Source organism: Taudactylus pleione, unplaced genomic scaffold (genome assembly GCF_031769625.1).
Source record: "Taudactylus pleione unplaced genomic scaffold, aTauple2 ptg000378l, whole genome shotgun sequence".
Classification (NCBI taxonomy): domain Eukaryota; kingdom Metazoa; phylum Chordata; class Amphibia; order Anura; family Myobatrachidae; genus Taudactylus; species Taudactylus pleione.
This window is the reverse complement of record NW_028284779.1, coordinates 6,404,116-6,424,582: the sequence shown is the minus strand read 5'-3', so window position 1 is coordinate 6,424,582 and position 20,467 is coordinate 6,404,116. Positions and strand designations below refer to the sequence as shown.

Sequence of the window (20,467 nt, the reverse complement as noted above, 5' to 3'; positions counted from 1 at the left end):
GGGGGTAGGTTAGGATTAGGCACTAGAGGGGAGGTTAGGGTTAGGCACCACTAAGGGAGGGTTGGGGGGGGGACTGGGGAGGTTAGCATACTTAACTGTCTCTGTCGGGATTTGAACCGCCGGCATTTCAATCCCATTCCGTGTTTTTTTGATGTTTTACATTTTAAAAAGATAAGTGTATATTTTATGACTAGGTATTGTATGAATGTATTGATTGCATTAGGATATATAAAGGCCTTCCCCCTAAGTACCAGTATCTCCTTTCAGTTCTGTGTCCAGTTCCCACCACATGTAATTTCACCTGCGAGACTGGAGTTGCAGAAAAAGCTTAAAAATTCATGGAGGAGTGTGGGATGAACTTTACTATAATCTGAATAGTCAGATTTCAGAACATAACATGGAGATGTAAAAGATGACTATGGCCCAGATTTATCAATGAGTGATATTCTTGTTATCTCTCGTTACTAATCTTAAATGGTGCTCCAACCAATCAGCTCCTAACTGTCATGTGTTTGAAAAATGACAGGAGCTGATCGGTTGGAGCACCCATTTAAGCTTAGTAACTAGTGATAACAAAAAGATCACTCATTGATAAATCTGGGCCATAGAGAGACTGCACATTGACAACTTAAGCCACAGCGCCACCTCCTGTCCCTCCAGTATAAATTCTCATGTCACACTCTGCTATTTCAGACATAATGCATAATAGACTTTTTTTTCCTACAGTAAATCTACTGTAATTTAATATACCGTACTGTGAAGTTTAGCTCCAGTTTGTAATGCAGGTTTTAGCTTTCTGCAATGACACAAAGCTACTATAATGACTTGCAGATGACTTTTTGAATAGATTTATATACATAAATTAATTAAATGCATTAATGGTTTTAAACAGTCTGACCATTAAGTGAGGCTTCAGCTTGTTATCAACCTACTAAATATTAATCTATGCTAATTCATGGAAATCTAATTACTACAAGATAAGTGGATTCATGAGAATCTCGTACAAAACCGCTGCCAGTGGGTTATATCGCAGAGTTTACTGCCTACAATAAACATTTCTTTCTAGCTGTCCTGTCCCATCTCTGGTGTAATAAACATCCTGTGATCCCTGGACACTGTTACCTTAAACCAGGTGTGGGCAATAAGCCGGCCTCCAGCTGTTGATGAACTACAAATCTCAGCATGCCTTGTAAAAGTTTTAGCATGGCCAAATAGCAAAACTGTGGCAGGGCATGCTGGGATGTGTAGTTCTACAACAGCTGGGAGGCCGCCTATTGCCCATCCCTACCTTAAACAGTACTTGTATGACTTGCAAGGGAAATTAATGAATACTTGTAGTAACATACATAGGTATCAAGCGTCATACAGTCAAAATGCCGACGGCCGGGAAGCCGTCTGACTAAATCCCGTCATCTAAATAACGACGCGGGACTAAAAACAGGCATCGAAATCCCGACCCCCGTATATATCCCGACACTAGAATCTAGAAAGACGGGTTCCCGAACGAAGGTAAGCTGGGCAGTGTTAGCGCTTAGCCGCCGGGGGGGGGGCTTAGGTGTGGGGACCCCCTGGGGGGCTTAGGGTTAGGCACCAACCGGAAGAGGGGTGGGTTTAGGGTGCGGAGACAGGGGGTTAGGTTTAGGCATCCCTGGGGGGAGGTTAGGTACCACTCCGGGAGGGTTAGGTTTAGGGTGCGGGGAGGGGGTTTAGGCACCCCCGGGGTTAAGTTAGGGTTAGGCACCCCCGGGGTGAGGTTAGGCACCACCGGGGGGAGGTTAGGGTTAGGGGGGGAGAGGGGAGGGATAGGGTACTTACCAGTCCCAGTCGGGATCTTCAGCGTTCGGGCTTGCGGCGTCGGGATTTAGTCAGACAGCTTTCCGACCGTCGGCATTTCATACCCAACCCGTATCAACCACTTACAGAGGATTCATTTCTATTTTCATTCATCACTTCACAATGTGCACAGTATGCTGTACTTATTCATGGTAAGATGAAGAGAAAATCCCATAATCCCACATTACTGTATCATTTCCATTAATTAAGACCCTACAGCGGGATCAATTAAGGATATGTAGTCAAAATGTTGCCATTCAAAATGTCGACAGTTCATGTTAGCGTTAGAATTAGGCTGCAGTTAGCGTTTAAAATTTAAATGCATGGAAAACGCTATGTCTACATTCAGGCAATGTCAATATTCTGTTGACATTCAACCTATTGACTGTCTATTTAGACGGATGCTTGTGATCTTCCATCCGGATACTGTTTGAGCGGTACGCAGAATTGCATTTTGTGCTTGCCTGTTACCTATTCTTTTTTTTTTTTTGATTGCTATTGTGATGGAGTACGCAAATTTGCCACATAAATCTATGTGTAGTGCATGAATTCTGCATAACTATACAAAGGAAATGGATGGACAAACACATGTGGCCTACTTCCAATGGAGGCAGCCATTTTGCAAGCTGATACAATATTTACTAGACTGCATACCAGGGCCGTAACTAGGGGTGTGCGAGTCATCCATTGGCCACTCCAGACATGCAGCGGGTAGCCAGTACAACACCCCGGAGCATCCTGAGGATGCTCCAGCGATGCTGCTGTCCATATCAGCCCTCAACATGACGTCATGTGGTCAGGGGGCATGGCTGGCATAGGGCCCATAGCAACATATGAAGGGCCCCATGTACGGCTCAATGGCAAAACAACTTACATAGAAACAAGTGAAAGAGGTGGAAGATGCCCCTGTGGCAACATTTGTAAGGGCCCAATGTATCGCACAATAGCGCGAAACCTCACACAGAAACATGGGATAGACAAGGAAGACGGCCCTATAGCAACATATGATGATGAAAATTGTGATGCATCCTGTCCTCGCCTGCATACTGCATCCGATCACCGGTATGCAGGAACACTTACCTGCAGGGATGGCTCTTCCAATAAGAGCATGACCCTTGCAATAAGAAGACTTCCAGATGTTGACGCGGGAGTCTTATTGCGTTCGCTTGGCCATCGGCCTGCACATATGGAATCGTCAGGGGACACGGAGAAAAATTAGGATGTGAGTTTTCTTAGGTTTTATCGCATTTTTTTAAGTTTGAAGCATCCCGCCATAGAAACATAGGAAAGAGAAAGAAGATAGCCCTGCCCCCTCCAACTCAGCTGTGTGTGTCCCATGCTGCAACCCCTGCACAGTAGCAAATCTATAATGGGTGCACCCATGTTTTTGAATACTCACCTCTCTGATGTCCCGCATCAGCTGTGGCTGTGCTGCACAAATCACCAGGAAAATGGTGCAGCAGCCATTTTCTCTGTGTTTAGAGCATGCACAGTAGCAAAACAATCATCGGATAATGGCCGCAGCACCATTTCCTCGGAGACTTGCTCATGCACAGTAGAGTCCGAGAGTCTACTAGTGCTTATTAATGCGCTGCCAGAGAGAGAGAGGATGAGGCCCGGACAGAGACTGCACACGGGCCCCCTCCCCTCTTCTTAATACGTCCCTGCACCAATAGTAGTTACGTCCTTGTATCCATTCATTAAAGACTACTGATATCACTGAAAGCGTCAAATCATTGCTTCATGGAAATATTTATCATGCATTTGAATTTTGGTCATGCAATGTATGTCACTAGTTTCTAAGATGTAGGCGTCTATTTACTAAGCAAAGCAGTGTTAGGAGACAGAGTGAAAAGTGATAAGGTGCCAGCCAATCAGCTCCTAACTGTCATTTTTCAGACACAGCCTGTGAGATGACAGTTAGGAGCTGATTGGCTGGCACCTTATCACTTTTCACTCTGTCTCCTAACACTGCTTAGTAACTAGACCCCATATTCTCATAAATACTACATTAGCTCCCAAAATGGCAACATCCGGGGCGGGATGCAACAAAGGTAGAAATGGCGTTACCCAAAGAAGCCTATGGGCTTTTACCAGGAGAGTGCTGTGAGAGGGATCCAATCGGATCCCTCCCAGCACCCCCGCGGCATGTGCTTTCTTCTGCGTATGTGTAGAAGGACGCCAGAGGGGCTTCTGGGTGATAGACCTGAAGTCCCTCCATCGCAAAGGGCCGCTCTTAGCAAGAAAGCGGTCCTTTGTGGGGTTCGTCATGCATACCGGTGTTGCTAACACCACCATGCATGCGAAGGGTTGCGGGATGCATTGCATCCAGAATGCAATTGCGTCATGCATCCTGCCCATGATGTGCGGAGTGCGGTTTTTACAGAGATGAGACTGAAGCAAAAAGAAAAGTAGCAAATTTGCACATTGGCATAAAAGTATTGTAGGGGGATAGATTTTAAATGTGAGATTTACTGTAGAGATGGGAGGGGTGAGTCCTAGCTGAACTCTAAATCATACTTGCAGACTTCCGTCTGGGGAGGAGAAGCGCAGGTAGGCGGTGTTGGGGGCGGGACCAGATGGTTTGCGTCATTAAGCCCCGCCCACTTGGTAATTTGCCTCAAACGTCTCATATTTAAATAGGGGACGGGACCAATGACGTGATTCTCAGAAATGCGTCATTAGGGTCCCGCCCCCTACTCACAGACCCGCCGATCCCTGGGAATATTCTCCCCAATCTGCCCACTTTACTTAGAAATTAGCAGAATGTGAGAGAAGTGCCTACTCTTCCGGAGGTGCGGGGACTTACCCGAAAAATCGGGAGCCTCCCACAGGTCGCGGGAGGTTAGGTATGTATGATCTAAATTGCAGTGTAAAAATAAAGCTGACCAGCATTTGTAGGCTGCATGCAAAAGCAGCCAATAATGACCCTGCATCAGGGCTTAAAGTGGTCCTGGAAAGATGGTGGAACTCATCTCTCCCGCCGCCTACTCCCCACTCCCCCGCCACGCTAATCTGACAGGCCAAAACAAGTGTGAAAACTGTTCTTTACATACACACACTGTTGTGTATAGGAAATGATAAAGTGAATGGCTGGAGGCCGCCTAGGCACTATGGCCCTGATTCAGAGCCGGACGCTCTGACCAGAGCGCTCGCTCTGAATCAGGGCCCACCTCCATAAATATGGAGCGTCCTCCTGGACGCTCGTATAGCTGTGGGTCACCACCCACAGCATATACGAGTGTGCAGGATGATGGTCGCGATGGTCTTGACCATCGCGACCATCGCCACTGCGAGCAGAAGCCTGCGGTTGAGTTTCTCAACCGCAAGGCCCGGAGTGATTTTGGCTCTATCAGAGCCCAAATCACTCCCACTGACATCACTAGTGATGTCAGTGGGGCCGGCTTCTGACGGTAGGCGTTCCCTTGGGAACGCCTCCGTCTGGGAGACACGCCCCCGGCACGCCCACCAAAGGGGGCGTGCTGTCAATCAACATCGACAGCACGCCCCCTTTGATCAGACACTACGAGCGAAGGAAAGTCCTTCGCTCGTCGCGTCTCGCGCATGCGCACGACGGAGCTCCCTCCGTCATGCGCACGCGCAGTGCAGACCATCAACCCACTTGCGAGCGGACAGCCGCTCACGAGTGGGTCTGAATGAGGGCCTATATCAACAGTGTTATTTTTCTGCCGTGTCTCTGAGTTTTTTTATGGGGTCCCCACAAACTAGTCTATGTCACTTGGATGCCCAATACTTTTTTGCAACCCCTATGTATTGCCTTTGCTTGATTCTTTCCATACCTATATGCTGGTTTCTCTAAAATAAGGGACCTCTGAAGAACTTGAGCCTCCCTAGGTAGACAGTGAGTGGCTCCCTGTGGGACTTCTGTGCAGGGACTTGGTGGAGGTGGAACTAGTTCTACATACCATTAGAGGTGACGGAGCTCAGTTCCACCCCGTTCCTGCCCACTTTAACCCCTGCCCTGCATGGAAATATAAAATAAAATTTAGATGTGAGTTTGGACACGCCCCTCTCACCTCTAAATCTCTCTGCACTTTTTACATCTCGCTCACCTGCAGTTTTGCAAAGGTGCAAAGTAACTTGCTTATTTTACTGTACTCTGTCAGCCGCCAAATATTTGCACAAAAGAATATAATTTGAATTAAACTAAACAATTTGAGATACATTTGAGCAAGGTGAGCAGGTTGGAAACTTTTTGGGCCGGATTGGACACGATCAAGCTTAAATGACAGCATTGCACAGTATTTTTTTTCCATACAAACAGCAAATTTGAACTTGAGCACACAAATGATCACTATCCAAATATAAAAAAACAACAGTTGAAAAAACAATAAAATGTTAGCCTTTAAACAGATGGGAGAGACAACATATGTAGTTTATCCTTGGCCAGCATGGTTGGGGTGGTGGTTAGTATCCCTGATTTCCATTCTGAGGTCTTGGGTTTAAGGGCCTGATTCAGAGCCGCTCGTAAGCGGCCGCTCGTTCGCTCCGAGTGAAGTTTGCCCAACTGCGCATGCGTACGGATCGTATTCGTTATACGCATGCGCGAACCAGTCAGTGCGGTCGAAATTCATGTACTCGCAAAATAGCGAATGCCTGCTAATTTGAGTGACAGAAAGAGGCGTATGTGGGTGGTAACAGGGGAAGGTGCTTGAAAACGGGGAGTGGAGATCCGAACGCAGGCGTGCTTAAAGGTCAAAACGGGTGTTTTATGGGTGTGCATAATTAAAACAGCAGCATCATTGACCACGTCACTGGGTTATTTTATAGTCAGAACTGCTCGCAAAATTGTGGTAGGAAAAACCAACCCCAAGAATAGCGAGCAATTCATACCCTGGTCGATGTACTCGTTTAATCTAATAAATAGCGGACATGACGTAGGATGCGAGCGGCCAGGGGGCGTATTTTTTCAAAAAACCAGTGCAAGTTTGGTTCGCTCGTTCAGACCTAGAAGCGTGAACAGACCGGAAAGAGCGAACGGTTGATTTGAATAGCCACCCCTATTTTCTGGACGAGCGAGCGCTAATTGTGTCCGGCTCTGAATCAGGCCCTAATTCCCACCAAGACCCTTTCAGTGTCTACTTTGTATGTTCTTCCTGTGTTTGCATGTGTTTTTTTCCCACAATCCAAAAACATATTGGTAGGTTAACAAAAAAATGACCTTAATGTGTGTGTACTATACGTGTGGTAGGGAATATAGAGCCTGATTCAGAGATGTACACAAACCCGATGGTTTGCGCACATCTTCAGTGTTTTGTGATCGGTACATGCGCAGGTTCTATATTGTTCTTGTGCCGATCCCTACTGTGACGAAGGTCGCAGTGCACCCCAAGTCACAGCATTATTGACATACTGCGACCGTTTGGGGGTGAGGGTGGTGATGGCGTGTCACCCACGTTTTGTAGGCGTGTTGAAACCAGAATGATTTCCTGGCCCTGGTAGAGGAGTTCGGGTGGCCATTCTGAGTAATTTTAGGCTTATTTGTTTTAGATGGCCGATGACTGGCTGATGGTGATCCGATGTGGGTAAACATCAAATAAAATGTAACAGCTTATCATTTATAAAATATACAGCATTGCGGTTGAACCAAAAACAAATATAAATTATTTAGAGATTGGTTCAACTAAATGTTTCCAAATTTCAATCTTGGCCAAATAGTCTAATTGTGAGTGGTTCTGTCTGTCTGTGTGTCTAAGCAGCTCTTAAGGTGCCTACACATTAGACAATATTTTGCGCGATTTGCATGATTTAGACGAATCAGAAAGACAAATCGTGCAAAATATGTGCAAATCGTGAGTGCCCACTCACGATAACTATGTGCGTCCCCGCGGGCCGTACAGTAAGTCGTATCTTCAGATCTTGCCTACTGCCCGCAAGATCTGCCAATCTCGTACACGACGCACTGGAAATCGTTAAGGACGCACAATAGATCTTTGGTCAGATCGGACACTTTTAAGCACCATATCGTGTCCTGGAGTGCCAGTGAGCTGACGGGGAAAGTTCAAGGGAAATCGTTCACGATATCGCATCGTGAGCAGATCGTCTAGTGTGTGGGCACTTTTACACTGACGGTGACAATGGGCACTGACCGCCTGAAGACCACATTGCACAATACGGCCTGTTTGTTATCAGTTCCATCAGTAATATGTTCTACAGCTGACCTCGGATCTGATTCCATATTCAATATTGTTACATTTCTTTTCTTCTGACATGTAATTGCTTTTGTTTCCTATATCTTTATTTTGAACGTCATTTCGGCACACTGGTTTCCTCTAGTAGCCCCAGGAGAAGAACTGATTGAGTTGGAGTTTGAATTTTTTGCTTATTATGTTTCTGCTTTTCTTGCTTTATCTATTTATTTGTCATTTAGCACATTGTACTAAAGTCTTCAGTGCATTTCTCATTAGTGGAAGTGAACTTGTCTGGAACAAACATTATAAACTTTCATCTTTTATTTCCACGGATATTTTGTACTCATTTATTATTCCCAGACTTTTAAATAGTTTAGGTAACAAGGAGCATCATGGTGGGTATTCAGTACTTTATCAACTCTGACAGTAAAAGCCTTTATTAAGTACTATTTTGAAGGTTCTATGTACTGCACTACGGACATCGGAGACATCAACCCTATAACAGGAGTAGTGCTGCACCCACATAACCCTTTAATCTAAGAAAAATAGTAATCCCCACAGAAGATAATAAAATTAGGTGTGTGATTACTTTGTTCCGCAGGAAACAGTGTTTCTGTTGATTATTACAGCTAACGCTTATAGCTCTAGCACTAATAGGGTACTCATAAGGCCTGACGCAAAGCTGGAAGCAAATAGGGCCATACAATGGGTGCTCAGTAAAAAAAAAATGTGTATATTAATTATTCTCCCATATGCACTGTTTTACCCACCCCAACATGTGTCTGCATCTGTGTGTCATCTGATTTACTGCTAAGTATCACCTATTCTAGGTACAACAGATTCACCTCCAGCTATATTGTCTCATATGTTCAGGTGTGCGGAGGACGCATTTGCATGGATACGCCTTCTATAATCACTACCTACGTGACATGCCAGAGTCTATTGCACATGCGCAAATGTCTGGGAACATGGAGCAGGCACCATTTTCCCAGTGATTTCCCTGCTGCAGTTGCTCAGATCTCCAGAAAAATGGCACTGGTGCCATTTTACCGATGATTTCTGCAGCAATAAGAATAGTTAGTGGGTGCAGGGTGTGTGGTGTGGGCCCTCGTGGACCCAGGGGCCACCCAATGTAGATACACCGGCGGGTCCAAAGTGTTTTGAAAGCAGATTACTGACGGCGTTCAGAAAATGTTGACTTAATATTAGGGATGAGCGGGTTTGGTTCCCTGAGAACCGAACCCACCCGAACTTCGGGGATCCGGGGCGATCCGAGCCCAAGCTCGGATCTCCCTGTCTGCCCCGGATCCCTCTCCCGAGGCAAAACCTCGAGATCTGCTGTCGGATCTCGAGGTTTTGCCTCGAGCGGCCATTTTAAAAAAAATGCCTTTGCCTTTAGGGTAAACTTTAATAACCTTGCGGCTCCCACCATTGACTACAATGGAGGGAGCCGTTCATTGGCTGAGAGACGGGAGATGGCCTCTCTCAGCCAATGAACGCTTAGCAGCGGGGTTTCCATGGTGATACCCCGCCGCTAAGCTCTCATTCGGGAAGTACCGTTCTATAGAACGGTACTAAGTTCGTGGATCGCGTTTTCGTTTGTTTTTTTTGCCAAGTCAGGGGATGCCTACTTTGGAACGAAGAGGACAGAACCTCGCATAGGAGATGGTGAGTATGTTTTTTTTCACAGGTCCCCTATGGATACTTTACCGGACAAGTGGACCGATGCTACAGGTTACATAGGTGAGTATGTGTACATGTGTGTGTGTGTGTATGTATGTTTAATAAACTTATACTGTCACGGTGTGTGTGTCCTGTGTTTTTTTAAACATTTTTTTTACAGGTGAACTACAGGTACTAGTGGGCCCTTAATGCCCTGCATGCTGGTACTTGTGGTTCTCCAAGTACCAGCATGCGGGGCAGGCTAGCTGGGACTTGTAGTTCTACTTGTAAAGACAATGTTTGATATTCTTTATTTACACCACACCACACAATCAACCCGCCACCCACCGTCACCAGGGGTGGCGGGGATAGCCCCGGGCTATCAGCCTGTGCCAGGGGTGCCCTGGAGAGGGTGACCCCTTTATTGGGGGGGTCCCCAGCTCTCCAGGGATCCCCGGCCTGGGCTGACTAGCGGTCAGGGCTGATGCTGCGGCTGGGGGGCCCGGTGAAAGGGCTCCCCTGGCTGTGGCATCAGCCCCCCGCTAGAAAAAGTCCAGTGCTGGTTCTGGAACATACAGGGGAACCCTACTAATTTTTTTCCCTTGTATTTCCAGAACCAGGACCGGATCAGAGCCCAGAGCTGGTTGCGCAGAATACGGGGGACCCCTACGTCGTTTGTCCCCCGTATTTTGGCAACCAGCGCTGGTTCTGACTAGCCCAGTGCTGGTTGTGCTTAAGTACAGGGGACACCTACATCATTTGTCCCCTGTATTTAAGCACACCCAGCACTGGGTTACTAATGCCCGGGGCTGGTTGCTCTTTTTTGGGGGGGTGCACGCCATTTTTTTCTTTTTTTACACAGGTTTTTTTTTTTTTTTTTTACCACAGCAGCACAGACGGGTCTCACGGACCTCATTGCTCTGTGCCAATCACACAGATGCATGTAGCACGGATCTCCCGGGTTCGTGCTACATGCAAATGGGCACCATAACGCTGATTGGCTTCCTGTCTGCCACTGCAGTGCCACTCCTAGATGGGCCACGTGTTTGTGCCGCCCACTTGTGTCGCTTAGCATAGTCATCCAGCTACCTCGGTGCAACCTTTTGGCCTAAAAACAATATTGTGAGGTGTGAGGTGTTCAGAATAGAGTGGAAATGAGTGGAAATTAATGTTATTGGGGTTATTAATAGCGTAGGAACAAAAAAAGGCCCATTTTATGTGATTTTAGCATTTTGTTTAATTTTTTAAGAAAAAATCCAGATCCAAAACACAAAACCCAGAACCCAAAACACGGAAGGGTGGTTTTGGCAAAACAAATCCAGATCCAAAACACGAAGAAAGATCCAGATCCAAAACCAAAACACGAAAAGTGGCCGGTGCACACCCCTACTTAATATATGCAAGCATGTAAAACTATGCTTTAACAATAGACTCTTCAAGGGATGTCTAATCGCTGGGAAACAGCAGTAATTCATCAGTCACAATTCCCTCTCATGCCAGGAAGTGGTGACATTAGGCATGATTCAGAGATGCACGCAATGCCCGTCGCTGCTGATATTCCATATGCAGCGGACTTGCGAAAATATGTTAATGACTCAACCGCCATCTTGTTCACTGTGACGCCTCCGGCTTCTCACATCACCACTTACTGGGCCTGATTCAGACCCGGACGCTATTTGCGGACAGTCGTTCCAAAAAAGGGGCCGGCTATTTAAATTGAGCGCTCGCTCTTTGCGGTTTGTTGACACCTCTATGTCTGAGCGAGCGAACGAAAAATGCGCTCGCTATTTTATAAAGACGCCCCTTTGCCGTTCGCAACACATGTCATCTCCGGTATTTATTAGATTAATCGGGAACATCGAAAAGCATCTGAACTGCTCGCAGTGGTTGTGGTAGGATTTTCTTACCGCAATCACTGCGAGCAGTTCAGGCTAAAAGACAACCAAGTGACGTGGTCGATGACGCTCCTTTACTAATTATGCACTCCCATTAAATGCCCTTTTACCATTAGGCACGCCTGCGTTCGGATCTCCACTCCCCAGTTTTCAAGCACCTTCCCCTGTTACCACCCACAAACGGTACATTCTGTCAATCAAATTAGTAGCCCCTCGCTGTTTTGCGAGCGCACAATTTCCGACTGCAATGACTGGTTTGCGCATGCGCATTACGACCCATACACATGCGCAGTTGTGCGAACATCGCTCAGAGCAAATGAGCGGCCGCTTACAAGCAGCTCTGAATCAGGCCCACTGTACTTACAATAGTGAAACCATCGGAAACATCGTTGGCACATCGAATCTCTGCCTGTAGTGCCTCAGACAGAGCGGCTCACCTAAGACGCAGAGAGCTCTCCATCTGTGTGTGAATTTGCAGAGGCTCATTACAGCACGCCTAGAAAACGGTCCCGACTTGCCTGCATTTTTCTAACCGCACCCCTGCAACCTCCCCTAAAGGCTGACTACATGGTTCTCACTTTGCAAAGAAATCCCCTCTGCGCCCGCGTTGCCAACCAATCACTGCGTGTGCGCAGTGCAGCTTTGGCGCATGCCCAGTAGCCAAGAAAAACTGCTCCATTGCGTGAGACTTCAACATTGTGGGGTCGGCCGGCTTGCGAGGCCAGGAAACCGCACCTGTGGACGCAGCCCCTGGCTTTGCCACTCCTGGAAAACGGAGCCAAAATGCCCCCTGTTTCTGGGAACGCAGGCCATCCCCGCCACCCCTTAAAACAGGCAGATGCATAGCAGGGTTTACGTGCGATCACTCAGGACCTATTCTGCACATTCGCAGAGCGGGTTCTGCGCACGGAAATGCCATGCTGAATCTGCCCCTTAGAAATACTTCATTGCCAAGCAGTTTTGGAATAAGTGGATTTTAAAGGATTGACAGATGATTCCACCCTGAGATCAGACGTGTAGAGAAATGACATTCTCATCGTATTGTTCCATACATTACAGTGTGCACACGTCACATACAGTGAATAACATCAATTAATCATTACTGGAGGAGAAGATGGATATTTTCCATATGAAAATGATAATTTCACCATTCTTCCTCCTACGCTGTCATTATACCGACCACCTCTCCCATCCTCCCTGCCCAAACTCCCCCGCCAATTACACACATATTGCATATGGATGATAATATTGGATCACATATATCACATAAATCACTGGCCAGCGTCATGTCTTATTACACAAGAGAATAAAACTTTTCTTTAAAAAGACAGACACGGAGGGCCTGATTCAGAGCCGGACGCTATTTGCGGACGGTCGTTCTGAAAAAGAGGCCGGATATTTAAATTAAGCGCTCGCTCTTTGCGGTCTGTTGACGCCTCTATGTCTGAACGAGCGAACAAAACATGCGCTCGCTATTTTGTAAAGACGCCCCTTGGCCGCTCGCATCATACGTCATCTCCGCTATTTATTAGATTAATCGAGTACATCGAAAGGCGTATGAACTGCTCGCTATTCTTGTGGTAGCATTTTCCTACCGCAATCATGCGAACAGTTCAGGCTAAAAGACAACCAAGTGACGTGGTCGATGACGCTCCTTTACTAATTATGCACACCCTTAAAACGCCCGTTTTGACCGTTTGGCACGCCTGCGTTCGGATCTCCACTCCCCGTTTTCAAGCTCCTTCCCCTGTTACCACCCACAAACGCCTCATCCTGTCACTCAAATTAGCAGGCATTCGCTATTTTGCGAGCACACGATTTCCGACCGCACTGACTGGTTGGCGCATGCACATTACAACCCATATGCATGCGCAAATGTGCGAACATCGCTCGGAACGAACGAGCGGCCGCTTACGAGCGGCTCTGAATCAGGCCCTGAGGCCGTTCGGAATATGTGCATTTTGTAATGATGTGGTTATGAAACATTCACGTTCTCTGTTAGACGGGTAAACATCCCCATTCTGGGGTTTATGTGCAACTGTCAGTGGTGCGTTCCTGCGAGTTTAGGGGGTTGCTGAGAGCTAGAGGGAGAAAGAAGTGTTGATGGGAGCATTGATGCTATAGGGAATATATTGCGAACCATGATGACATATATAGGGGGTGATTGCTTGGGGGCATGAGGCTATAAGGGAAAATGTTGGGGGTCATAACTATTTATGCACTCTTGTCTAGACGCAATAAAATCATGAAACCCAAAAACCCTTGGGTGACACAATTTAATTCTGCCAGTTCACATATTAACCCTGTTTCCAAAAAACTGTGGCCGATGATCCAGTCGGATCCGGACCTCAAATTGCAGGATGCAAAATTAATGGCTAGCTTCAAAAGAGGTCGCAATTTATGTGATTGCTTAGTGAAACAAAACATAATTAGACCTAAAGCTTCGTCTAATAGTCACTTACTAATGGGTAAAAAAGGTTCCATTAAGGGACTTGCATGACGTGCAGCTATATGATCCCTGGCGATATATATATATTTTCATCCGCACTCAGGTAGGAAATATACTATTAATTATAAGCTCACGTGCAACACCAAATATACAGTCTATCAGATTGTGTGCCCTTGCGGCCTGTCCTACATTGGTAAGACTGAACACAGGGGGTCATTCAGACCCGCTCGTGAGCGTCAGTACGCTCGCAAGCGGGTCGATGTTCCCCACTGCGCATGCGCACGACGGAGGGAGCTCCGTCGTGTGCATGCGCGAGACTCGGGGAGCGACGGGCTTTCCATCGCTCCGGGTCTCGCACCAAAGGGGGCGTGCTGTCGATGTTGATTGAATATTTTATTTAAGTTATATAATGGAAGGAGCAGGGTCCCCAGTAGCACAAAGTATATCAGGAGATGAGTGATGAGTAAGGCAGATCAGGGCTGCATCATGGTGTGAGGAGGGGAATGGAGACAGCTGGAATCTAGACTCATATAATGGAAGTGGCACCGGGTAGTTGTGAAGCTCCTAAACTCCTATTGTGGTGACAAACGAACCTCTATATGAAAGTCCATACAACTGGTGTAGAACATCAGTGTTTAGAGGAGCTTTGACGCGGCCTGGCGCTTAATCATGTATTTGCAAATACATGCAACAAAGACCTCTGAATTTCTATTATCATGTAGTATTCAAGCCTTTCTGCTGGTTTTTTGCAGGGTGCTGGGGGGAAACTTTTTTATTTGTTTCTGTAGTTCAGAGTAAACCCCTCCCCTTTACAAGCACCTGTGAAAAATCATTAAGTTGATATGAGCGACCACTATTTTGTATTGCTGTTTTTCTATGTGTTAAGCAGATAATGAAAACAGAATTTAACGTCACATTTCTCTAGCAGATAAGAAGGGAAAAGCGGAACCATGGTGAGCGGGGATTACCTGAATATAACCAGGATGACTGTAGCTATGACAAGCGCCGAGAAGGACAGAGAGTATCCGATGGTGTAAATAATAGACAGGGAGGATAACTGCTGCTCCGGCTGTACCTGGGGAGAGAACACAGACAGACGGATACTGTAGCTCAACATCACCATATATTGGCTTTCATGTTGTAGAGCACATTCATCTCTCTAAGGGCCTGATTCAGAGGTGGACACAGACGCCGCGCGGCTACAGTTGTGTCTTTAAAGCTAATGCTGTGTCCAATTCTCAAACATGAAAGGGACTGAGATGCCCACTGTAAGCAGCCATGCACAATGTGATTCCGATTGGTGTGTCCTAATACGCCACCATACTGTAAGTCGCACCATCGAAACTTTGCACCACCTCTATGGACAGAGCAGTGTCTCTGTCTGACTATGGCCTCCTATGTCTGCAGCTGTGCGCCTGGAAATGCAGCCACTTGTATTGACACACCCGTGACACTCCTATCCCACCCATGGCCTGCAGTGTCCCGCGGGTGGGGGGGGGGATGGGGTGCACTCTGCCACAGGATGCTCTGCATGCACGCGTCATCCACACTATGCTGTGAGGAGCAGGGGGCTGTCCAGCAGCTCTCGGCAAGCCCCCAGCATAACGAAAAATGGGGGTGTGGCGTGTGGCCACGCCTGCCAAACATATGGTACATCGTGGGTGCGATGCCACACCTCCTTTCCAGTGCCACACCGAGGTGCATGTGAGTAGTCCCGCAATGAGTAGTGTACGTCTGATAAAGTAGCCTCTCGCACTGACACGCCAGCGACAATCCCATAACACGGCCACTGAATGGACCACGTTTGCATGCACTACTAGCCACCTGCCAGTCACCGCCCAGGAGCGCTCACCACCGGTTTTGTATGCAGCAGCGCCTTCGTACGTACACTCAGGGTAACACATGAATTCCTTGCTTATTTGCCTTGTGCGTCTTTAGATGCACCATCGGTCACACCATTGAAACATGCACCAGTCCGATGTCAGGTGCAGTTTCTCCATCTAAGCACTGCTTGCTGTGTGAGCGACTGTGCATCTTTGAACGACGCCATTTTCAGCGTCACCCCTTTGACGGTTTCGCCACCACGCTGTTACTCTCGGGAACGCCCCGTAAAATTCTTAGACCCTGCCTACGATTCTGTGCTGCGTCTCTGTAAGCAGACATCCGGGACGTATGCGCTGTGCGATTCAGACGCATGCGAAGTACAAGAAACATCGATAAACTGCACACATATTGGCGCTGCGTCCACCTGTGAATCAGTCCTAAGACTCTCAACTTGGAGTAATGGAATTTGTTCTGTACATCATCAGCATTGCAATGTCTCAGCTTTCTGCAAATTATTTCAGCTGCCTCGTAATGCAGTGTGGTAATGCAGTGTGGTAGTGCAGTGTGGTAATGCAGTGTGGTAGTGCAGTGTGGTGGTAATGCAGTTTGGTAAGGCACTGTGGTAGTGCAGTGTAATGGTAATGCAGTATGGTAGTGCAGTGTGGTGGTAAGGCAGTGTGGTAGTGCAGTTTGGTAAGGCAGTTTTGGTAAGGCAGTGTGGTGGTAAGGCAGTGTGGTAGTGTAGTGTGGTGGTGGTAATTCAGTGTGGTAATTTAGTATGGTAAGGCAGTGTGGTAATGCAGTATGGTAGTGCAGTGTGGTGGTAATGCAGTATGGTATTGCAGTGTGGTGGTAAGGCAGTGTGGTGGTAAGGCAGTTTGGTAAGGCAGTGTGGTAGTGCAGTGTGGTGGTAGTGCAGTGTGGTGGTAATGCAGTGTGGTAAGGCAGTGTGGTGGTAAGGCAGTGTGGTAGTGTAGTGTGGTGGTAATTCAGTGTGGTTTACTTCCCCCACAGCCCCTCCATTCCCCCCCTTCATTTTCTATGGGGCCTCCATAAGTGTAGCTACGCCACTGGCAACAGCTACAGCCTAAGTATACTTGAGCAGCTACACTGTAGGGACAGTAGGTGGCACTGTTTCTTAAGTTATCAATGTTGTAGCTGCTCTTTGTTGTGACGGCTTACACTGTTCTAGACTTTTGGTTGTTTATCTCCCAATATTATGTTATAAAGTCCACATGTACTGGTCACCTTAAAGTGTATCCCACATTATTACTTGCATGTTGGTACTTGAACAAAGGAGCATATTCTACACCAGGGACTGTGTAAGGACTGTGACATTAATATGTCAATGGATCTGGCTGATCCTTTGGCATTTTAATCATACTTAACCTTTAAACAATTTACCTAGATTTTAATGATATTTAGAACTATTTTCTTAAGTTTATTTTATACAAAACAGAACTTGGGCAAAGTGTCTTAAACATGTCTAAAAAGCTGTTGTCATCCTAACTATTTTGTAGACAGCTGTTTGGAGAAACATTCTACCCATAAAACCGGTCCCTTTGCTGCACTTTGCAGGTTATCGGATATAAATCCAACACGGTCTGCCCCAGCTGCCGTATTGCTTCTGATTTGTGAACTGTGCACAGCAGACAGGATTCCTGCAGATGCTGATGTCCAATGCACGGTGACAGCCCTGGGGAGCGCTATTTACCAGGCAAGACGTGAATAGCTTCAGAGAGGCCTGGGATGGATATGTCAGGAGGTAATGAAAGGTACCAGCAAAATGATATTAGATGAGGATATTTCAGATTACTGCTCAGTTAATGGATCTGATAAATGTGTCTAAGAGACATTTTACATGATGCTGAACCGTCCCCCATGGCTAATTCTTCATGCTTCTCAGAGATGGAACAGACGATAGGACGATCCAAGCATTAGGAATGACTTTGAAGAAGTAGAGGCATAGGACAGCTGCCCAGCCAGACTAGACTGACGGGTTCTGGATGAAAGTTCAACAGTAAAAAGGTCAACAAGCAATAGGTCAACACCAGATGGTCGACAGTCAATAGGTCCACACATAAAAAGTCGACATGGGTTTAGGCCGTCAGGCACAAAAGATCAGTATGGGAATGGTCGTCACAAAAATGGTTAGGGTTAGGCACTAGGAGGGACGGGTGGGGTTAGGCATTTATCCCGAAGGTTAGGGTTAGGCACTAGGAAGGACAGTTAGGATTAGGTACTAGGAGGGATGCTTAGGGTTAGACACTTACCTTACCGTGACGGCTAAGGTTAAACACTAGGAGGGACGGTTAGGGTTAGGAACTTACCCTGACGGTTAGGGTTAGGCACTAGAAGGGATGGTTTGGTTTAAGCTTAAGGTGAAGATTACGGTTAGAAAGACAAAAAAATTGTCTACCTAAGGACATAATGACCCTTTCACCATGTCGACATTTTGTACCTGTTGACTGACAGCCAAAGCGACCTTTTGTGTGTCGACATCTTGTCCCTGTTGACATATTGACGGTCAACCATTTGGTGTCGACCTATACACTGTCAACCTTTTGTCGATCTAATGAACCACACACCCCTTGACACATATGTATAGTATATTACACAAAGACTTTCAATGACAGTGCCTGACACACAAATGTATATTATGCAGACTTACAAGACAGTGACTGAAACACAGATTTACATTACACAAAGACTCACAATGACAATAACTGACACAGATTTACATTATACACAGACTCATGACAGTGACTGACACACAGATCTGAATTATGCACAGATTCACAATTGCAGAGACTGACACACAGATTTACATTATACAAAGACTCACAATGACAGTGACAGTCACAGATTTATATTACATAGACTCACAATGACAGTGACTGACACACAGATTTACATTACACAGACACACAATGACAGTTCCTAACACACAGATTTACATTATACACAGACTCACAATGACAGCGACTGACACACAGATTTATATTACAAAGACTCACAATGACAGTGACAGTCACAGATTTATATTACACAAAGACTCACAATAACAGTGATAGTCACAGATTTATAATTTATATTACACAAAGACTGACAATGACAGCGACTGACACAGATTTATATTACAAAGACTCACAATAACAGTGACTGACATACATACAGATTTATATTACACAGACACACAATGACAGTTACTGACACACAGATTTATATTACAAAGACTCACAATAACAGTGACTGACATACATACAGATTTATATTACACAGACACACAATGACAGTTACTGACACACAGATTTACATTATACACAGCCTCACAATGACAGCGACTGACACACACATTTGTATAACACAAAAACTCACAATGATCGTGACTGACACATCTTTACATTACACAGATTTACAATGACAGTGACTGAGACACAGATTAACATTATCCACAGACTCACAATGACAGTAAATGGCACACAGATTTACATTATACACAGACTCACAATGACAGTAAATGGCACACAGATTTACATTATACACAGACTCACAATGACAGTGACTTTCACATAGATTTATGTTACACACAGACTCACAATGATCGTTACTGACACACAGATTTATGTTACACACAGTCTCACGATGAGAATAACTAACACAGATCTATATTACACACAGACTCACAATGGTAGTGACTGACACAGATTTAAATTATATACACTCACAGTGACAATGACTGACACACAGATTTATGTTACCCACAGTCTCACAATGAGTATAACACAGATCTATATTACACACAGACTCACAATGACAGTGACTGACACAAAGAAACACACTGATGCTGTCAGAGAAGTTACATAAAACTATATTTATAAAGAGACAGACAGCCCTGTAACCACTGGAGCAGAATCAACAGCCTTTGTGGCATGTAGACTGTTCTAGGCTATGGCTTTGTGTTTTTGTCTGTTGTGTGTGTATACAAGCAGCAGTACCATGTAGTAGCACTTGCCTTTTATAAGTTAGGGGCACGATAACCCAGTCCTTCCCTGCAGGGAACTTTATCTATAAATGAGTTTAGTTATTGATGTTTCTTCTGAAAACTATCAAATAACGTCAACATCTGCAGCCACTTAACTCCGCTCTACAGTCATTTCCTTGTCAAGTGGAATCAGCTCCTACACAATGTGTCCTTCCAGTGTATTCTCTGTCGCACAAAAGGCAAATGAAATATATTTTCTTCTTGCAAATAACGGAAAATGGTGTGGGTCCAATCTATAGTTACCAATCAGTACATTGCGATTGGATGATGCTTTTAGGAGTCTCCAATGTTCGGTCTCTGGTGGGGAAACACAACTCCAGCTGTAACTCCACATGCCAGACTATTACAGGAAATCCATGCAGAGCGGTACTTGGGGCAGGTAAGTAAGAAGGACACACAGTGGTGGTGATAGACCAGGGATTTGATAGATAGGGAAGGGGGAATGATTAGCTGAGCCGTATTACCAGCTAAAACACCTGCGTGGAATCTAAGTGATTGTGCGAAAGAGTGAATAAATTCTACTTTTATTTCACAGTGTCTCTGTTTTCACTTTTTCGGCTGTTCTCAGAGTGAATCGCACATTTATCCTTTAGCTACACCTAATTGC

The 20,467-nt window shown here is 45.9% G+C and overlaps 1 protein-coding gene across 2 annotated transcripts in view; it reads right to left on the bottom strand.

Annotated features, from left to right (window-relative positions):
* Positions 1 to 20,467, bottom strand: part of GLP1R (glucagon like peptide 1 receptor) — a 590,706-nt gene that overhangs the window by 190,628 nt on the left and 379,611 nt on the right. For both annotated transcript variants that reach the window (XM_088445321.1, XM_088445322.1), the window contains exon 5: positions 14,960 to 15,066. In XM_088445321.1, coding sequence (XP_088301447.1) covers positions 14,960 to 15,066 — 107 coding nt within the window. The remainder of the gene's footprint in view (positions 1 to 14,959; positions 15,067 to 20,467) is intronic.